The sequence below is a fragment of the Rissa tridactyla genome, chromosome 23 (genome assembly GCF_028500815.1).
Source record: "Rissa tridactyla isolate bRisTri1 chromosome 23, bRisTri1.patW.cur.20221130, whole genome shotgun sequence".
Classification (NCBI taxonomy): Eukaryota; Metazoa; Chordata; class Aves; order Charadriiformes; family Laridae; genus Rissa; species Rissa tridactyla.
Genome location: NC_071488.1, coordinates 2,465,222 through 2,481,494, shown reverse-complemented (window position 1 = coordinate 2,481,494; position 16,273 = coordinate 2,465,222). Strand labels below are relative to the sequence as shown.

Genomic DNA, 16,273 nt, shown 5'->3' with positions numbered 1-16,273 from the left:
TGTGGCCGGTGACCCCAGGGCTCTGGGTGGGGGCATCCCCAGCACCTCCCGCCGGGCTGGGCCAGCACCCAGGGCCCAAACATCCCCGGGGCGTGTGTGGGGACCATCCCTGGCACAGTTTGGGGCACCATGGTGCAGTTTGGCACGGCGTGGCATGGCTCGGCACGGCATCCCAGCGCTCGGCCGTGCCGTGCGGGCCCTGGCTGGGTTTGGCAGCGCTTGGCGAGGGTTTGGCAGAGGGCGGGTGGGGCTCGGCAGGGCTCGCTGTGGCTTTGGGGTGCTTTTGGGATGTTTTGGGGGTGGTTTTGGCGGTGGTTTTGGGCCGGCTTTGGCACGCCTCGGCTGCCCGGGCACGGCGCTGGGGGCGTGGTCACACACGGTGGGGGCGTGGTCACCGGAGGGAGCGTGGTCAGCGGATGCATTGTTAATGAAAGGAGGCGTGGTTAGGGGAGGGGGCGTGGCCAATGGTGCGTGGTTCCTGCTAGAGGGCGTTGTTAAGGGAGGGGGCGTGGCTAGCGGGAGGCGTGATTAATGGGAGGGGCGTGGTCGCGGGGGGGCGTGGCCGGCGGGAGGGGGCGTGGCCGTATAAAGGCGGCGGCGGCTGCGGCGGGTGCGGGCAGTCGCGGCCGGGGCCATGAACGGGCTGAAGGGCTGGTGCGCGGTGCTGGACGTGCGGCCCCACGGCGAGACCCCGGTGAGACACGGCCCTCGGGACCCTCCCCCGCAACACACACATCCACCCACCCCCTTCGCCGCGGGGGCCGCCCCTTCCCTTCTCCCGGTGGGGCTGGGGCGGGGGGGGTTGGATCCTGGGATGAGCCCTCGGTGGAGCGGGGCTGTGGCCACCCGCTGTCGCTGGCCCGTGGGGAGGTTTGGGGGGAGTCTGTGGGCGACCTGAGGCCACTCTTTGCCCCGGGGGTCCGTGGCCGTCCGTTACCCCCGTGGACCGCCCCGGCGAAGGTCCCCATGGACCACAGGGACCTTCACCGGGGTGGTCCACGGGAGCTTGGATGAGCCCCGTTGGAGTGGGCGAGGACGGCAAAGTACCCCGAGGGACGTCCTGGTGTCGGCGTTGGGGTCCCACTGTCTCCCCATTGTGTTCCCCACACGATCATCAAAGCGTCCCCCAATAACGTGATTTTTTTGGGGGGGTAACACACCCCTCGAGCAGCTCGTGGCGGCAGGAGCAGCCGGCAGCGAGTCTGTTTTGGCATTTTCCCCCCTCGGTTATGGCAGGGCCTGGCGTTTTTCCCCCTTCCGTATTCTTAGTTTTTCCCCATCGCCGCCGGGACGGGCCCTGGGTGGGGCTGGCGGCACCCCAACGCCGTCCCTGCGCCGGCGTGGCGCCCCGGTTTCCCCGCCAAGGCGGCGAAGCCGGCGGCGCTGCTCAGCGGTTCAGCCTTTTTGCTCGGGTTTGGGCGACCGGAGGGATCCCCGAAGGTGCTGGCGGTGGCAGAAGAACCTTCCCGGTGCTCGCCCGCCTTCCCCGGTGCCGGCGGCCGCCCGGCTCCCGGCCCGAACCCCGCCGGGTGACTCAGCTCTGAGTCTCCTCAGGAGAGTCCTAATTCCCCGCAGCTTTCCCGGCCTTATAAGGAGCGATTGCAGAGTTGGGCTCGTTTGGCTAATGGGTTATTACGGTGATAAGCGCCTCTGTAACGCCGGCGATCTCCAAACGCCAGAGCTGTTTGCTGCTGATCCTCGGCGATACCCTCCGGGTCAAGTCAGGCCTGTTCTTATTTAACAGTCGGGATGGATGGACGGACGGAGGGACGGAGCGTCTTCCCCACGGTTGCAAAACATCGGCATCGCCGGGTCCTGAGTCGGTGCTATCACTCCTCTTCCACCCGGGATGTGCTCGGGGTTTGCGCGGTTCCCTCTTCCCCGGGAGCGGCGTCGGAGCCTCTCCTTCCAGCCAGGCTTTTCCCAAGTGGGGTGTTTTGGACAGGAAGATGAAAAATAGACCAAAAGGTTTAAAATCGGCTTTGGCACCCCAGAAAGCCCGTCCCTAGCCGTCCCAGCCAGCACCGCCTGCCCTCATTGCCAGGGGACTCTCGGTTGGACTTAAAGGGCCGCCGGGATTTTGGGAACGCCTCCCTGAAGGAGCATTTGTCCGTCCTGCTGGAAAGCCCCCAACGGCTGCAGCGGTCGCCCAAACGGGGCCAAGCTCTCCCCACCGCAGTTAATTCCCGAGGCCGGTAGTAAATGCCGTAAACACGGGGCGCCAGGCTGGAGTCGCTTGTGGGGCGCACGGTTGGGGCCATAAGGAAGCATTTCCCGTGCGAGGTGGGGTTTTTCCAAGCAGGAGGCAAGCGCGAGGCACTCCGTCGTCTTCCTTTTTGCTGGCCGCATTGCAAAAACCTGGAAAATAATGGCCTGAAACCCGCTGCCCCCTCCGCTCTGGGGCTGCGAGCAGGCGGCGAGTGCCGGCAGAGCGGATTTAACGCCAGCCAGGAGGTAATGGAGCCGGGCAGGGGCGTCCCCGCGGCCCCCACGCTCCTCTTCTGGCCAAATTCGGCACCTCGGGGGGGCAGGACGGCGTGTGCCGGCTGTTGTGTCCCTCTGGGTTGCTCCGGCTTTATGTCGGAGAAGCTGCTTCTCCTGGAAACTGGCAAGGAGCCAGTGAAACTTTGGCTGCGGGACGGTAAGAGCCCCAAAACCCAAAAATGACCGCGCGGGAGCGTGGCCGGGGACCGGCGTGAGAGACGAGAGCTGAATTAGGAGCCTCTTCTCCTCTCCGGCGTCCAGCCCCGGCGCAGCTCACCGCAGCCCGGGGAGGGGTTCGCCTTTCCCCGGCTGCACCTTCCACCCCCGGCTCCTGCCTCGGCCGCCGTACGAGCATTTGCCGCGCCGCAAAAGCTGGTTTTCTCCCCCCGGTGCTGCGGGGAGCCCGGCTCAAACGTCCGTCCCGCGTCTCGCCGCCCCTCTGCCTCCCCGGCGCGCGCGGAGGAGGAGGATGGCGACGGCGGAGCTTTCCCCCGCCGGCGTTTGCATGGGTGGCTTCCTGGTTGTTCAAGCCGAGGTTTGGTAGCGCCGGGGCCGGGCGGGAAGGCACCGGCTTCTCTTCGCTTCGTGCCATGAGCAATTTGCGTCGGCTCGGTGGTGGGTTGATCCAGGAGCAGGGTGGGGTTTTTTTTTTTTTTGGGGGGGGGGGGACGGCGTTCTGCTGGGATGGGAAGTGCCCACGTGCCGACTGGGGTAGTTTTGGCTGCGGGGATGGAAATGGGCCGGTGCTTGTTTCTTATCGCAGCGAATCTTCCCCCGGCAAGCGATTGCCTTGGCGGCGTCCCACCCTCGCGCGGGCTCGACGGGACGGCGAAGGCGAGATCCCGGCGCTTGTAAACAAAGCAGGGAGCGAGGGGGCGTGAAGGGACCGACGAGCTGCCGGCGGCTCTGCCATCGCCAGCCGCTCCGTGCTCTTACCCCCGGCTTTTCCCGGTGTCCCCGGTGCGCTTTGGGCAGCGCGAAGACGATGGGCGATGCTTTGCCTGTAGGCGCTGCCGTGAGCCATTTTCCCGGCCGTAAAACCCCTCCGAAGGTGCTTCTCGCGTCTTCCCAAACCCACGGCGCACGCCGCGTCCTGCTCCTTCGACGTTTTTCGGACCGAACTTTCCAGCTTCTTGGGGCTCGTCGAGGAGAACGCTCCCTGGTTTAACGTTGCGGATGAGTATCTGGTTAAATGATGGGTGCTGCTGAGGGCTAGCAGAGCCCGAGCGGAATTTCTCTTGGATAATTGTCTTAACGGGGGAGCGGAGGGGTCTGGCCACGCGTTTGGGATCCGTGGGAGGGCTCCCGGGGGAGCCAGCGTTTGTGCGAGCCGCGTACACGCAATATTTTGGAAACAAACAGATGGCTTGTCGAGACTTGGACGGCGAAGGGGAGCGTTTGGAAGGCAGAAATACCTTGATGTTGCTTTTGGAGAGCGGCAGGGTGACGTGGCCGAGGTGTGGCGAGGGGCGGGCGCCCGGCGCCGCGCGGGCACCTACCCCGGCTCCGCCGTGCTGCCGCCCGAGAGCCCGCCGCGGCCACCGCGCGCCCAGCAGCTCCCGCTTTCGGGGTCACCTTTAAAAAGGACCATGAACAACGTCTGCCTGGGAGCCGGCGAGGTCTGTCCGGGACGGGGGGGGGAGGTCGTGGTAGTGCTGTGCCGTGGGTGCGCGGTGCCGGCGTCGAGCTGTGGATAGAGAGCGGGCAACCCCCCAACGGGGCGTTTTTGGGTGTCCGTGAGCTGCTTTTTAGGGCTCTTTATGTGCTCCGGGCATCTCCTCGGAAGCTTGCTGAGCTCCGCATGGTGCCGGAGGTGGCCGAAACGCCTCGTCGGTGGGTTTGGGTGGGGAGTTAAGGGGTGAAGGCAAACGGGGTCCTGGCTGGAGCCGCCGTGGATGCTCGTGGCCAGGGAGCGCCCTGCTGCCGGTCTCGCTGCCGAAATGGGCTCTGTCGGGCCGGGGCCGTGCCGGCAGAGGACGGGCAGAGCCCTGCGGGTGCGTGGCCATCGGGGCCGGGCTGGGAGGAGGATGAATCTGGCAAGGTCCCGGCACACGAGCTGCTTTCACCCTTCTCCAGGGCTGCACCGAATGCCGCGCGTCGGCCCCGCCGCAGCCGGCGAGGGCCGTGACTCCTGGCAGAGGAGGGCACGCACCGAAACGAGCCCGGCGATCGCTTCTCCGGCCCGTCTGCGTTACCTCAGCCTTGGCCGGGCCACGGCTCCTCCGTTTATCAAATCCATCGGGGCCCGTAGCCGTCGTGCGCTCGCCATTACTCACGTTAATCCCCGCGACGCTTCAGCAGGCTGCAGCTCAATCCGCAGCTCGTCCGCGTGTCTCGGCAACGCCGACCTGGCGCTCGGCTCTCACCGGAGCCGGGTGTTTAAAAAAAAAACAAAACAAACCAAAAAACACAAACCACACACACAAAAAAACTCTTTCTGGGAATTATGAAACTAAAGCCTGCTTCTTTTTTCTTTTTCAGGAGAGCGTGAAGGTGCTGCGGCTGACCCTGCCCAATGACCTGCCGGGAGACAGGCGCGAGCAGGCGAAGCAGAAGGTGGGTCTCCCTCAGTTTGGGGTCAAAGATGCAAATTTTTGGGTCAGCTTGGGGGAGGTGGGAGCGGGCGTTCGGGGGAGGATTGGTCGCTTTATGCCTCGTGGACGAGAAAACTCCCCTCCTGCTCTGGTTAAACGTTTCGGTGCCGGTTGCCGAGGCCGCGCTCGGCGCCGCGTTCCGCTGCGAAAGAGCCCGATGCTCATTTGACTGGAGCCGGGCGAACCCTTCCAGCCCGTCTCGCCCCGCTGAAAGCTCTGCCGCTTCTGTCTCCTGCAGCCGGTGGGAAAAGCCTTCGCCATGGTGGCCAACAGATCCAGCAACGCTCACTCCCTGGCCTCCGAGTGCATCAAATCCAACGACGGCGATGAGGAGATCATCAAGGTACGGTCCCTGGCTGCCCCACTTTGTTCCAAAGGAATCTCTCCTAGCAATTTGGGCTGGAAAAAAGGTTTTGTCTGAAGCTACGCCGGGAAAAAGCTCCCCGTTTAGCTGGTGGTGGGGTGGGCAGGGGGCTGGGTGGGCACCGGCTCGGTGGGTTTGCAAGGGCACGCGGGAGGGGGACCGGCTTCAAAAAACGCCGGGGAAGGCGAACGGCCAAGGGGGGAAACCTGCGGCCGTGCCTTAGGAAGCGGTGAGATCCGGCGTCCCCATCCCTGCGGAGCCGGGGCTTGCCGCCGGCGGTACTGGGCTGGCTGGAGCCGGGAGGGTCTGACCGGCCGCCGCCGTCTCTCCCGGGCAGGTTTATCTCAAGGCGCGAGCCGAGGGCGGCACGAACCACGAGGAGCACGTCAACCAGCTGAAAAGTGAAGTTCGTTACATCCAAGAGGTAGTTCACGTCCGCGGGGGGAGGAAGGGGGGGGGCTCCGGCTTGCGCCCACGGGGGCTTGCAGCGAGGGTCGGGGTGCTCTGCTTCCCCCGGGGTGTCCCCTGGGGCGTCCCCCCGGGATGTCCCGCGCCGGCTGCGGCATTCGAGCCCCGGCCAAACTGGCAGCGGAGCCGAACCCTCCAGTTTGTTGACTTGCCCGTACAGGGCAGTAGTCTAATCAAGCGCCATAAATTAATTCAGCCTGACTAATTGCCGGGCTATATGGACTGAATTTGAAGAGAATTGCGCGATGACTTTCCCCCAAGGCTGTCCCCTGCACGGCTGGGTGCGGCTGCAGCCGGAGCCTCTCTCGTTAAAAGGCAGTTTCTTTGGTATGTCTCATCTCCCAAAGTAAACTGGATGATGCGGCGGCGGCTCTCGGAAGATTAACCCTCTCCTCGGCTCCTGGTGGGGATGTTATTTCCGGAGAGCTGGTCGCAAGGCGCGGAAGCGGTAGCGTGCATGTTCTGGCCTGGGCAGCTTGGCCTAAAAACGAGACTAAAAAAAAAACAGAGAGGAAAAAGGCAGGGGGGGGGGGTTGGAAAAAAAACCCAAAAAATTAGAATAAAGTTGGGTTTGCTCCGACGGCTGGGGCGAGGGGGGGAGTTTCTGTGCTGGGGGCAGAGCCGGCAGGGCGGCCCCCAGGTCTTTGACGCCGTCCGTCTGACAAAATGCAGGGTTTTTTTTCCTCCCCCCACCCCCAACTAACCCCCGAAAGAAAACAGCCTGTGCCTGTTCCCGCTGCCTCCTGCCTGCACCCAGACCCCCCCACTGGCTCCGGGGGGGCGGGCGTGTTGCTCACCCAGGCCTTATCTCATCCTTCCCACCTCCCTTCGGCTTCAGTTCTTCTGATGGGAGTTTTTCCCTGGGGGGCTGGAAGGGGGAGTCGGGTTTTAAAAGGACCCCTGAGCAATGGCTGGGTGGGATTCGGGGTTGGGGGGGGGCAGCGGCCGCCGTTCGCAGCCCCCTCAGAACAGCTGAAGCAGCAGAACCGCGCGGCACCGCTTCATCCCGCCCGTGAAAACCCGGGAATAACCTCAACCAGTAAGCGGGGGGCGCGCGGTACCAGTCTGTCCGCATCCGAGAGAAGCGCCCTGCGCTGGGTCCTGGCGTTATAAAAAAAAAAAAACCAAACCAAACAAAACAAAAACCCCCCAAAACCAACCCCTGGGGATGCCTCGATCCGGCTGGATCGCAGTCCCCCGATGGGTGTCCCCCCAGGCGAAGGGACCCGAGAGCCGCGCTCTCGCCTTGTCCCGCCGCTGCCCGCTCTCCGGCAAACTGCTGCTTCGCCCCAGCGCCCCGGGGCGTCCGAAACCAAGGGGTAGGGATGAAGCCGCGCTGCCAGCGCTGGGGAGAAGGTTTTTCTTGGAAAAGCGTCGGGGCGGCGTTGGCTGCAGGAGCCCGTGAATCGTTCCTCTGGCTCGCTCGCTCTGACTAATTCGAGGAGCTGCCGCTCGAGACCGTGCTTGTCGGGCGTCCCGCGGCGCGGCAGCGAGGGAGCTGGGGAGCAGCGAGGGTCTCCTCAGCGCTTCCAAGGTGAAGGCGGCGGCTACCGCGTGAAAAATCAGGAGCGTCTCCGGATTGTTGCTTCTATTTTTAAAAAAAATTAATTTTTTTTTTTTTTTTTTTTTTTTTTAACTCGCCTGTGGGGCAGCTGCCTGGCAAGGACGGCGTCTGCCGGGGACGGCGGTGGCTGGTAGGCAGGGCTGTAGTAAATGTAGTAAAAGCAGAGGGTCAGGCTGGCGGAAAAGCCGTCGGTCGGGTGTTAGCGGCGCAGGGCATCGCCGCCCTTTGGTTTCGGTTCGGCTGAGCGACACTGTCCATGCAGACGACGCTAAATTGACTTGCCTTTGCCAGGCTAGAAGTTCTTTGAAGAAGCTGCGGGAAGACTTAAGTAGTAAACTTGAGAACAGACAAGGAGATAAACAGCACGCACAGGTAACGGGAGCATTTCTCGGGCGTTAAATGACATTGGTTTATTAAAAAGGTGTCCTCATCGGGTCCGGAAAAATGATAGAAGGGGCCTCAAAGCTGGAGGCGCTTGTGGCGAATGACAGCCACCTTGGCGCCGTTGGGAGGCAAAATTCGAAACGCACGCGAGCACGTAACGTAACGAGGAGTCAGTACGCAAAACGCCTTGGCTGGCCAAATCGCATGTTTGTTTGCGGAAACACCCCCCCCCCCCCTCCGCCCCCCGCCGGGTCTCCGGTCGCTGCGGTGCCCCCCCGGAGCTGTCTGCATGCGACCGCTCTCGCGAGCGGCTGCGCCGGCCGCCGTTCGGTCCCCGTCCCTCCGTTCCGTCCCCGTCCTGCTGTTCCATCCCCGTCCTTCCATCCTTCCCTTCCGCAGGTGGTGCTGGAGCAGCAGAACGGGAGCTGGCTCTACCCCGAGAGGCTGCGGGACGATTCCCGGGAGGAGCAGGTACGGAGCTAAAGAGTCGGGGTTTTCAGGGGATTTCAGCGCTGGGGAACGAAACACGGGGTTGGGTTTGGTGTTTTCCTCCCAGCAGGTGACTTCAAACCCGCTCAGCGCAGGATCGGGCGCTCCTGCAGCAAACGCTCGTCACGTTATCAGGGTCAGATCAGAAAGAGAGCACAGCTCTCAGAGCAATAAAAATGTGCATAATGGGGTTTGAAACCTCCGCACGCGAGAGCTTTTTAGCAGGAGAGATAACAGGGAGCCGAAGCTGGTAAATATTTTTCCAGCTCCTCGTCTTTCCCCTGGCTGGGGCAGATGCTCTGGGCTGGGGTTTCGGGCCGGGTTGCCCCGGCCCTGGCGCGCGTTGCGGGGTTTCGGGTTGCCCAAGCGGGGATGGGGATGGCAACCTGCGAAAAACAAGGCTTGGAAGGCACCCAAAGGGTACGGAGCGCGTTATCTCGAGGGCTGGAAGCTGTCGCTCGAGCGTGGGAGGTGAGGACGGGAGCGCCTCTCATTTTTTTTTTTCGAGCCGAGGAGCCGCGTTACTGGGCTTCGTCACCAGCAGCGCTGCCCACGTTGGGGCGGAGGGCTCCTTCCATGCCTCCCGGCTGCTCACCCTCTCCTCTCGCCGTCTCCGCAGGAGGAGGACTGCTCAGGGGAGGACGTGGAAAAGATCCGACAGACGGCAAAGAGGCTCTTCACGAAGCTGCAGGAGGCTGAGAAGCGCCATCAGTTGGAGAAGAAAACCTTTGAGGTGACTACGCTGCGCGCTTCTCGGCTGGGGAAGAGTGATTTTTATTTCGTTTTGGGGTTTTTTGGGTTTTTTTTTTTTTTTTTTTTTCTTTTTGGAAGTTCCAGGAGCTGCCGGAGACGTCCGGCTTCTCCTTGCGGAGCAGCGGGCTCGGTGCGCGCTGTTAAAACCCCCCGGGGAGGGAGTCCAGACCCCGGCAAACTGCCTCCCTGGTTGCCCGGACGAGTGTGAAGACACAAATTCTTTCCCAGTTAAAAATCGCGTAAAAGAAAAGCAGCAGACAGGTTGGAAGGTGGTGCGTCCTGTCCCCCCCCCAGCCCCCCGCCGAAACTTTCCGACCGCAGCCGGGCTCGGTGCGGAGAGGGCTGTTCCGTTGAGCGGGGACGGACGGGGCGTCCCAGCCGCTCGAGCGGTGACCGAATCTGCGGTTGCCAGGCGCGGGGCCGGGCTGCTGCGGTGATGCCGGGCGGCCGCCGTGGTCTCTCTTGGGGCTCAGCCTCTCCGTCCGTGGGGCTGTTTGCTGGAGAGAGGGATGAGCTGAACCGGAGGCACCCGAAGCCATTGCCCGGGACTCCTCGCCCCTGAGCGGTGCTGACCAAGCCGCCACGTTCGCTTCCCTCCCTCGGCCCCGGTGATTAATGGTCACCTTCGGTTTGTTTTCTAGTGATGGCTCATGTCCCGGATGGGCTGGGCCTGCCCGCGTCACCCCGCAGCTCCGAGCGCTGGTGGCAGCGGTGACGTCCCGTCCCGCGTCCTGTCCCGCAGACCAAACTGGTCCCGGGATCCCCGGGGGGCGTTCCCCGCGGCGGGACGGGCTTCAGGGTCCGCTGGGGAAATGGGTTGGAGCGGCGACCGCTTCCTCCGGCGCGGGGACGTGGTGGCCGTGCCCCGAGGGAGTCTGCCCTGGCGCATCGGAAGTCGCGTGGTTTGGTGGCGTTTTAAGGTTTTTGGCCACATGGAGACTCCGGGGATGGCAGGGAGGGGTGTTTTGGTCCTGCCAGCGCCGCCCAGATGTTCTCGACGTGCCTCGTCGTCTGAGCCTGCTCTCCAGCTGTCCTGGGGACCCACGGGGACACCCTTGTCCCCTCTCGGCACCTGAGCCCTTGGTGCAGGCGCGGGGCTGGTGCCGAGGTGGGTTCCTGGGGCACAGGCTGCAGAAACCAGCCCCCGAGCGCGCGGGGCTGAGAACCGCCGCGTCTCTTGGGTCCGAGGAGCCTTTCTCACCCCGGCGTCGAGGCGCTCGCTCCTTTGAAGTGCTTTGAAGCCGGGGAGCTTTCTTGAAGAACATCTTCTCTCTCTGTCTGTCTCTCTCTCTGAAGCGCGTCGGGCCGTTCGCTGAGACGCCCGGCCGCCTTCAGCGAAATCCGCCTGCCAAGGCTTCGAGCAGCGGGGGGGCGGCTCCGAAACCTCGCTCGGGAGAAGGGCTGGGGGTGTCGGAAGAGGGGGAGAAGGCGGAGAGGGAGGGGTGAAAAGGCATCTCCCTCTCGTTCGCAGAGGACGGTCTCGCAGTACCAGGAGGAAGCGGAGCAGACGAGCGCTGCCCTGCGGAGAGCGGAGAGGAGCGTGGCGGAGAAGGAGGTGCAGGTGGACGAGCTGCAGAGGCTGCTGGCGGGGATGGAGAAGGTACCCCGTGGGGAAGCCGCGGTGGGGCTGGTGGGATTAGCCGAGCTGCCCAGCGATGGGGGGCGGGGAGGGGGAATGGCAAAGCCCGGTGGCGATGAGTTTGGCAGTGCTCAGCGCAGATTTCCCGCCCTGCCGCCCCGGCCCCGCAGGCTGCAGGGGACCCGCCATTGGGAGGGTTTGGTTTCCCAGGTTGAACCCGCCGGCGTCGGGCGAAGCCAGCTGCTGGGAAGGGCTGAAAATCGGCTCGTTGCTGATTTAGAGTGGCACTTCTCAGGTCTCGAAGATCTGGTCGGTCTGTGCAAGCTCTTCCAGGTATCCTGGAAACGAGCGCGCAGTCTAGACAGCCGCCCGGTTCTTCTTCTCGTGGGGGCATTAACACAACCTCCAGCCTTGGTTATTATTTTCTTTTTTTTTTTTTTTTTCTTTTTTCAGCTGTGGTCTGCTCATAATAACATTAAAGACATAAATCTAACAGTGCAGTACGAGCGCGGTGCGATGTGGGGCTGCCTCCCCTGGCCCGGCGGCGGGGAAGGGGATGGGTTGGTGCCTGTATCCTTGGGGCGGGGGAGCGGGACGTCGGCTGTTGGTCGTCGGCGGCTGCCCTTGTCTGTCTCTCTCTCTCGCATGTAAATTTAAACGCCGGCGAAAACAACCCGCAGATGGAGCGGGGAGGCCAAGCTGAGCTCGCCGGGTGCGCGGAGCTGGGTTCGGAGCCCAAGGAGCATGTGTTGCGACTTGTTTTTCTGCCTGTAACCCGGCCTCTCGCTCTGCCGCAGGAGCACAGGAGCTTGCTGCTGAAGATGAAAGAAGGCGAAGCAGAGCTGGCGAGGCTGAGAAGCGTGGAAGGTGACAAGCTCGCCGAACAAGACCGGTGAGGCTTGGCCTCCGGCTCGGCTGCCAACTCCAGAGCAAGCCCACGCCGCTGGGTCGGGGTGTCAGCTCGCTGGGGCATGACTGCACATTCCTGCGAAGGGCGTGCTGGCTCTCTGGCTTGCAAAACAGCGCCCTGCTCCCAAGAGCTGACTAATCTCCAAATACCTCCCGCAGTTTTGCTTTGCTCCGAGAGATCCGCAGCTCCGGAGTCGGACTGCCCGGAGATCTCCCGCTGCCGGTTGGGAGCCCGAGGCAGGTCCTGCCTTGCCCGGGGAGCCTCCGGAACAGCCGATGCTCCCCGGTAATGTCGGCTTCGTTCCACCCAGCCGGCATCCTTGTGCTCCAGGGGCTAATTGGCAATGGCTCGTTTCTGGAAGGCCTTGTTTGTGGCCTGACTCTTCCTGATGTTCCTGTGTCCCCGCAGTCTGTGGTTGCCAGCCTTTGTGGCTCCTGCCTGAATAGGTTTTGTCTCTGCCTCTCCTTACCTCGTCTAGTCAAAATATTTCCAGACCTGCGTAGGGGAGACCTGGCTGATAAAAGCTGCTCTGGGCATAGCCGGGTGGGTGCTGCTTTTCTGGCAAGCCGTCCCGTGGCTCCCGGACTCCGTTCCTCTCCTTTCCCTAGGTCAGCCCAGCTGGAGAAGGAGGTGGCCACGCTGCGGGAGAAGATACACCATCTGGACGACATGCTGAAGAGCCAGCAGCGCAAAGTCCGCCAGATGATCGAGCAGGTGAGAGGGGAGAGAAGGGTTTGGGGCGGGAGGACCCAGAGGGGGCTTAAAAGAAGCAGAAAGGGGGGAAAAAAAATAAAAAATAAATTAAAAAAAAAATCTCTTAAGGTGCTTGGGAGCCCAGAATTGCTGGTTTGTGGGGCCGAGTGGCTTTGCCAGCCAAAGGGACACCAGTTCAAAGGCGGCGCAGAGCCCTGTCCTGCGGCGGGGACCGACCGGGGGGACATCCCGGGGGGCCGCAGCTGAGCTGCCCTGGGCCGGGAGAGGGGATAAAAGGAGAGGAAAAAGGAGCGGTGGGGAACTGCCGGAGGAGTTACATCTCCGACTGCGCGAGCAGAGGCTCCTTCACCTGGGGCTCGATTCTCAGGCTTAATTTGAGGCTTTTTTGGGATTGGTTTTTACGCAGAGCTTGGAGTTGATGCTGTGGGTGGTAACGGGCGGAAGGGCGGCTGGCTGAGCTGCCCGCCTTCCCAGGCGTCCCCCCAGCCCAGCCGTGCACGGGAGGGATTTTCAACTGCCGGGATCTTTTCCCTTACAGCTCCAGAACTCCAAAACGGTGATCCAGGCCAAAGACGCCGTGATCCAGGAGCTCAAGGAGAGAGTCGCTTACTTGGAGGCTGAGGTTTGTCTTAACGGGGCTGTTTCGGGGCAGGGGGGGGTGTTCTGCTCCGAGCTCGCACCCTCTCGGTGAAGCCTCCGCGGCTTCGCATGTGGCTGCGTCCCTCATGGCGATGAGCTTTGCTCTGGGCAGAGCGGCCGGCGGCAGAGCCCTTCCCCTCGCACGGGGGAAAACGTGTCCTCCCCTCCGCAGCCCCCCCCGAGGGCCGTGCCCTCCTGCCCCGAGTTGCTGTGACGGTTTCCAACGCAGCCGGGGCTGCTGGAGCAGCTGTGAACTCGAGCCGAGTCCAAAATATAATCTCATCGGGCACATTTCCGTGGCAGCAAAACCCCTTCTTGCTCACGGAGCTGCAGCTGAGCGTGTGCGTGTCAGAAATTAAAATTGCATTCCAGCCTCTAGGATCGTAACAAGTGTCAGATCTCTCTCGTTTTTTGGAGCAAAACTAGAGCCTGCATTGGCGCTTCTAGCGTTTTCTTCCCTCCTCGGTGACTTATTTTGCTGATTGCTGCCTGGGGACGGTGTGTGAGCGCTGCCCGCCGTCACCCCAGGCGGAAACCAGGTCGAGCGCGAGAGACTCTGTGCTGGTGGCTTTTTCCGCTGTGGGTTCGGCGGGTCTTACGCCCCATCCCGGCTCTCTTTCGGTGAGCAAGTCCCTACGTAGGGCTGGAGTTCACTTCCTTCGAGAAAAATCTGCCCCGTTGCAAGAGGTGACACTGGAGCGTTCCTCGGGAAGCCGTCTGTGTGCCGGCAGCTCCCCCCCACCCCCCCCCCCCCCCCATCCCCTCGCTAACCCTGGCCCCGTCTCTTGGCAGAACCTGGAGATGCACGACCGCATAGAGCACCTGATCGAGAAGCAAGTCAGTCGGGGCGGCCACAGCTCCCGAGCGCGCTCCAAGTCGGAGTACGTGAGCAGGTACGCGGGGAGCACGTACCCTCCAGCCCTCCCGGCTGTTCAGCGGCTTCACCTGCAGCTCCACGTCTTGCCCGAGGCGGTGGGAGCCGCAGTCTGGGAGACGATGCTCTTCTGGAAGCGCGTTGTATTATTTTTCCTCTTTGTGGCGAGCTCTCCTTTCCTGTATTCCCCCTTCAGGGGAGCAGACGTGCCTCCTGCGGGTGGTTCTGGGGGGAGCCGTCCCCAACCAGGGCTGGGGCAGGACCCTCTCCCGCAGGTTTCCCCCCGCCCCCCCCCCCAAAACCTCATCCAGTTCGTGTGGCTGAACCAACCCCTTTCTCTCTTGCAGCAAAAGGCTGACGGGCCCCAAGCCGCTGCCTCTCATTCGAGTAGTGGAAACATGAGTTTCGAGGGCCGGTCCGAGCTGAAGACTCTCCCCTTGTTATCGTTGACTGGATTTCCCTGCTTGACTGCCATCCTCTGGCCCCCGTGCTCCCAGAGTCTCCCCGGAGCCGTCGGCGGAGGGCTGTGCCCCGGGAGAAGGGTGGCAGCCGAGGACAGACGTAGCCGGGGGCGGTCCTGGCAGAGGAAGGAGGTTTGCGAAGCCCCCACATTGCTGTCCCCACTGGGTCCCGAGGTCACACGGATGCCAGTTCAGAGGCTGGGACCGGCCGGCCCCGGCGTGGACACGGCAGCGGCTCTCTGGCTGGAGAGCCAGGCTCCGCTTTCCATGGTCGGTCCTGGGTTTGCCAGGGTTGCTCTGCGGGAGCGGCCTTTGCTTCTGAAGGGCCTCGTCTGAACAGAGCCCCCCCTTCAGCTTGCCAACACAGACTTGGGGTTTAACCTTTTTTTTTTTTTTTTTCTGGTGAAAAACCAAAAAATTAAAAAAGAAAAAGATTCACTGTTACAAAGAAGAAAGAAATCCTCCTGAAACAGGACTCCTTCCTACAACAAAGCCCAATGCGTGACAGGTTGGGAGCCTCCACCTCCGATATCTCCAGCACATATCTGGCTGCTCCGGACTTGGCAAAGGCTCACGTGGCCAAAAATCCGTGTATCGCCGTGCTTTTCCCAAGAGCGTAGAGAAATTGTACCCGACGTGCGTGTAGTGTTTAAACCCAGAGGCTGTTTGGTTTCTTACCTGTATTTATTTCAATAAATTATTGGTGTCTTCCAATGATGTGGTGACAGGCATGATTGCTGCTGTCCGCCTCCGAGGGAGCACGGTCGAGGACTTGCCTGTCCCACGTTTGAACTGGGAAATACCAACCAGCTTCCTCTGGGTTTGCCCGTTATTACCTGTCTTGTGTGCGCCCGTGCTCGGGAGCGGAGCTTGGGTACGTCCAGGGAGAAGCCGTCGGCGTTTGTAACCGATCACGTTAATACAAAAATACACGTGCCTTAATCCCTCCGCCTGCAGTCGGTTGAGTAGATGTGACCAGTGGAAACGTACTGGGATCTGGGGGTGGGGATTCAGTGTTTGGGGCTGTGCTGGCTGCTCCAGGAGAGAGATGGAGAAGGCCCCGGAGCTGCTGGGAGGGCTGGAGCCCCTCTGCTGTGGGGACAGGCTGAGAGAGCTGGGGGGGGTCAGCCTGGAGAAGAGAAGGCTCCGCGGAGACCTTGGAGCCCCTTCCAGTCCCTCAAGGGGCTCCGGGAAAGCTGGGGAGGGACTCTGGAGCAGGGAGGGGAGCCACGGGACGTTGGGAATGGGTTGAAACCAAAAGAGGGGAGATTGAGATGAGATGTGGGGAAGAAATTCCTTCTTCCGAGGGCGCTGAGCCCCTGGGCCAGGTTGCCCAGAGAAGCTGTGGCTGGCCCATCCCTGGAGGGGTTCAAGGCCAGGTTGGACGGGGCTTGGAGCCACCTGGGCTGGTGGGAGGTGTCCCTGCCCAGGGCAGGCGGTGGCCCTGGATGAGCTTCAAGATCCCTCCCAACCCAAACCATTCTGTGATTCTCTTTTTGGCACCTCCCTGGTGCTCCTGCTCCACACAGCGGCCTGTGCCACCTGCCTCCATGGCAGCCGTAGGCCTTGCTGGGAGGGGAGGGGGGCAAAGAGAGCGTGGCCCTGCTGCGGTTGCCGCTCCTCCCTGGGGACAGGGGCGTCCCTCTGCCCTGAGGTCCCCAGGGGCAGGAGAGGCCTGCGTGTCCCTGGGCCCCACAGTGAGGCCTGCAGGTCCCCTGAGCCCCATGGCGAGGCCTGCGGACCCCCAGTCCTGGCCCTGAGGCCTGGCCCAGCCCTGGCCCCATGGCGGGGCCTGTCTGCCACCTGTTGCCTCATAAGGCCGTGTGACATCACAGCAGTGACATCACAGCGCGGCACCGGCCCCCCCCCTCCCCGCCCCGCCCCGTCCCGTTGCCACGGCGACAGCCTCGGCGCGGCACTACAACTCCCGGCAGGCCTCGCGCCCTCCCCGCCGGACTACACTTCCCAGCGTCCCCTGCGCCCGCGGAGGCGGGGG

General features: G+C 62.7%; 1 protein-coding gene across 3 annotated transcripts; it reads left to right on the top strand.

Annotated features, from left to right (window-relative positions):
- The first annotated feature begins 621 nt into the window (after window positions 1-621).
- Window positions 622-15,199, top strand: TUFT1 (tuftelin 1). 3 transcript variants are annotated; one of them, XM_054182939.1, is made up of 13 exons: window positions 622-694; window positions 4,966-5,040; window positions 5,317-5,421; window positions 5,780-5,866; window positions 7,766-7,846; window positions 8,258-8,329; window positions 8,967-9,080; window positions 10,572-10,700; window positions 11,477-11,571; window positions 12,198-12,303; window positions 12,842-12,925; window positions 13,735-13,835; window positions 14,164-15,199. In XM_054182939.1, the coding sequence occupies exons 1-13, from the start codon at window positions 635-637 to the stop codon at window positions 14,216-14,218; spliced, it is 1,164 nt and encodes a 387-aa protein (XP_054038914.1). In that variant the 5' UTR covers window positions 622-634; the 3' UTR covers window positions 14,219-15,199. The 3 variants fall into 3 exon arrangements, with proteins under 3 accessions (XP_054038914.1, XP_054038915.1, XP_054038916.1); XM_054182941.1 differs by lacking the exon at window positions 622-694 and adding an exon at window positions 2,537-2,641; XM_054182940.1 differs by lacking the exon at window positions 7,766-7,846.
- Window positions 15,200-16,273: the final 1,074 nt, after the last annotated feature.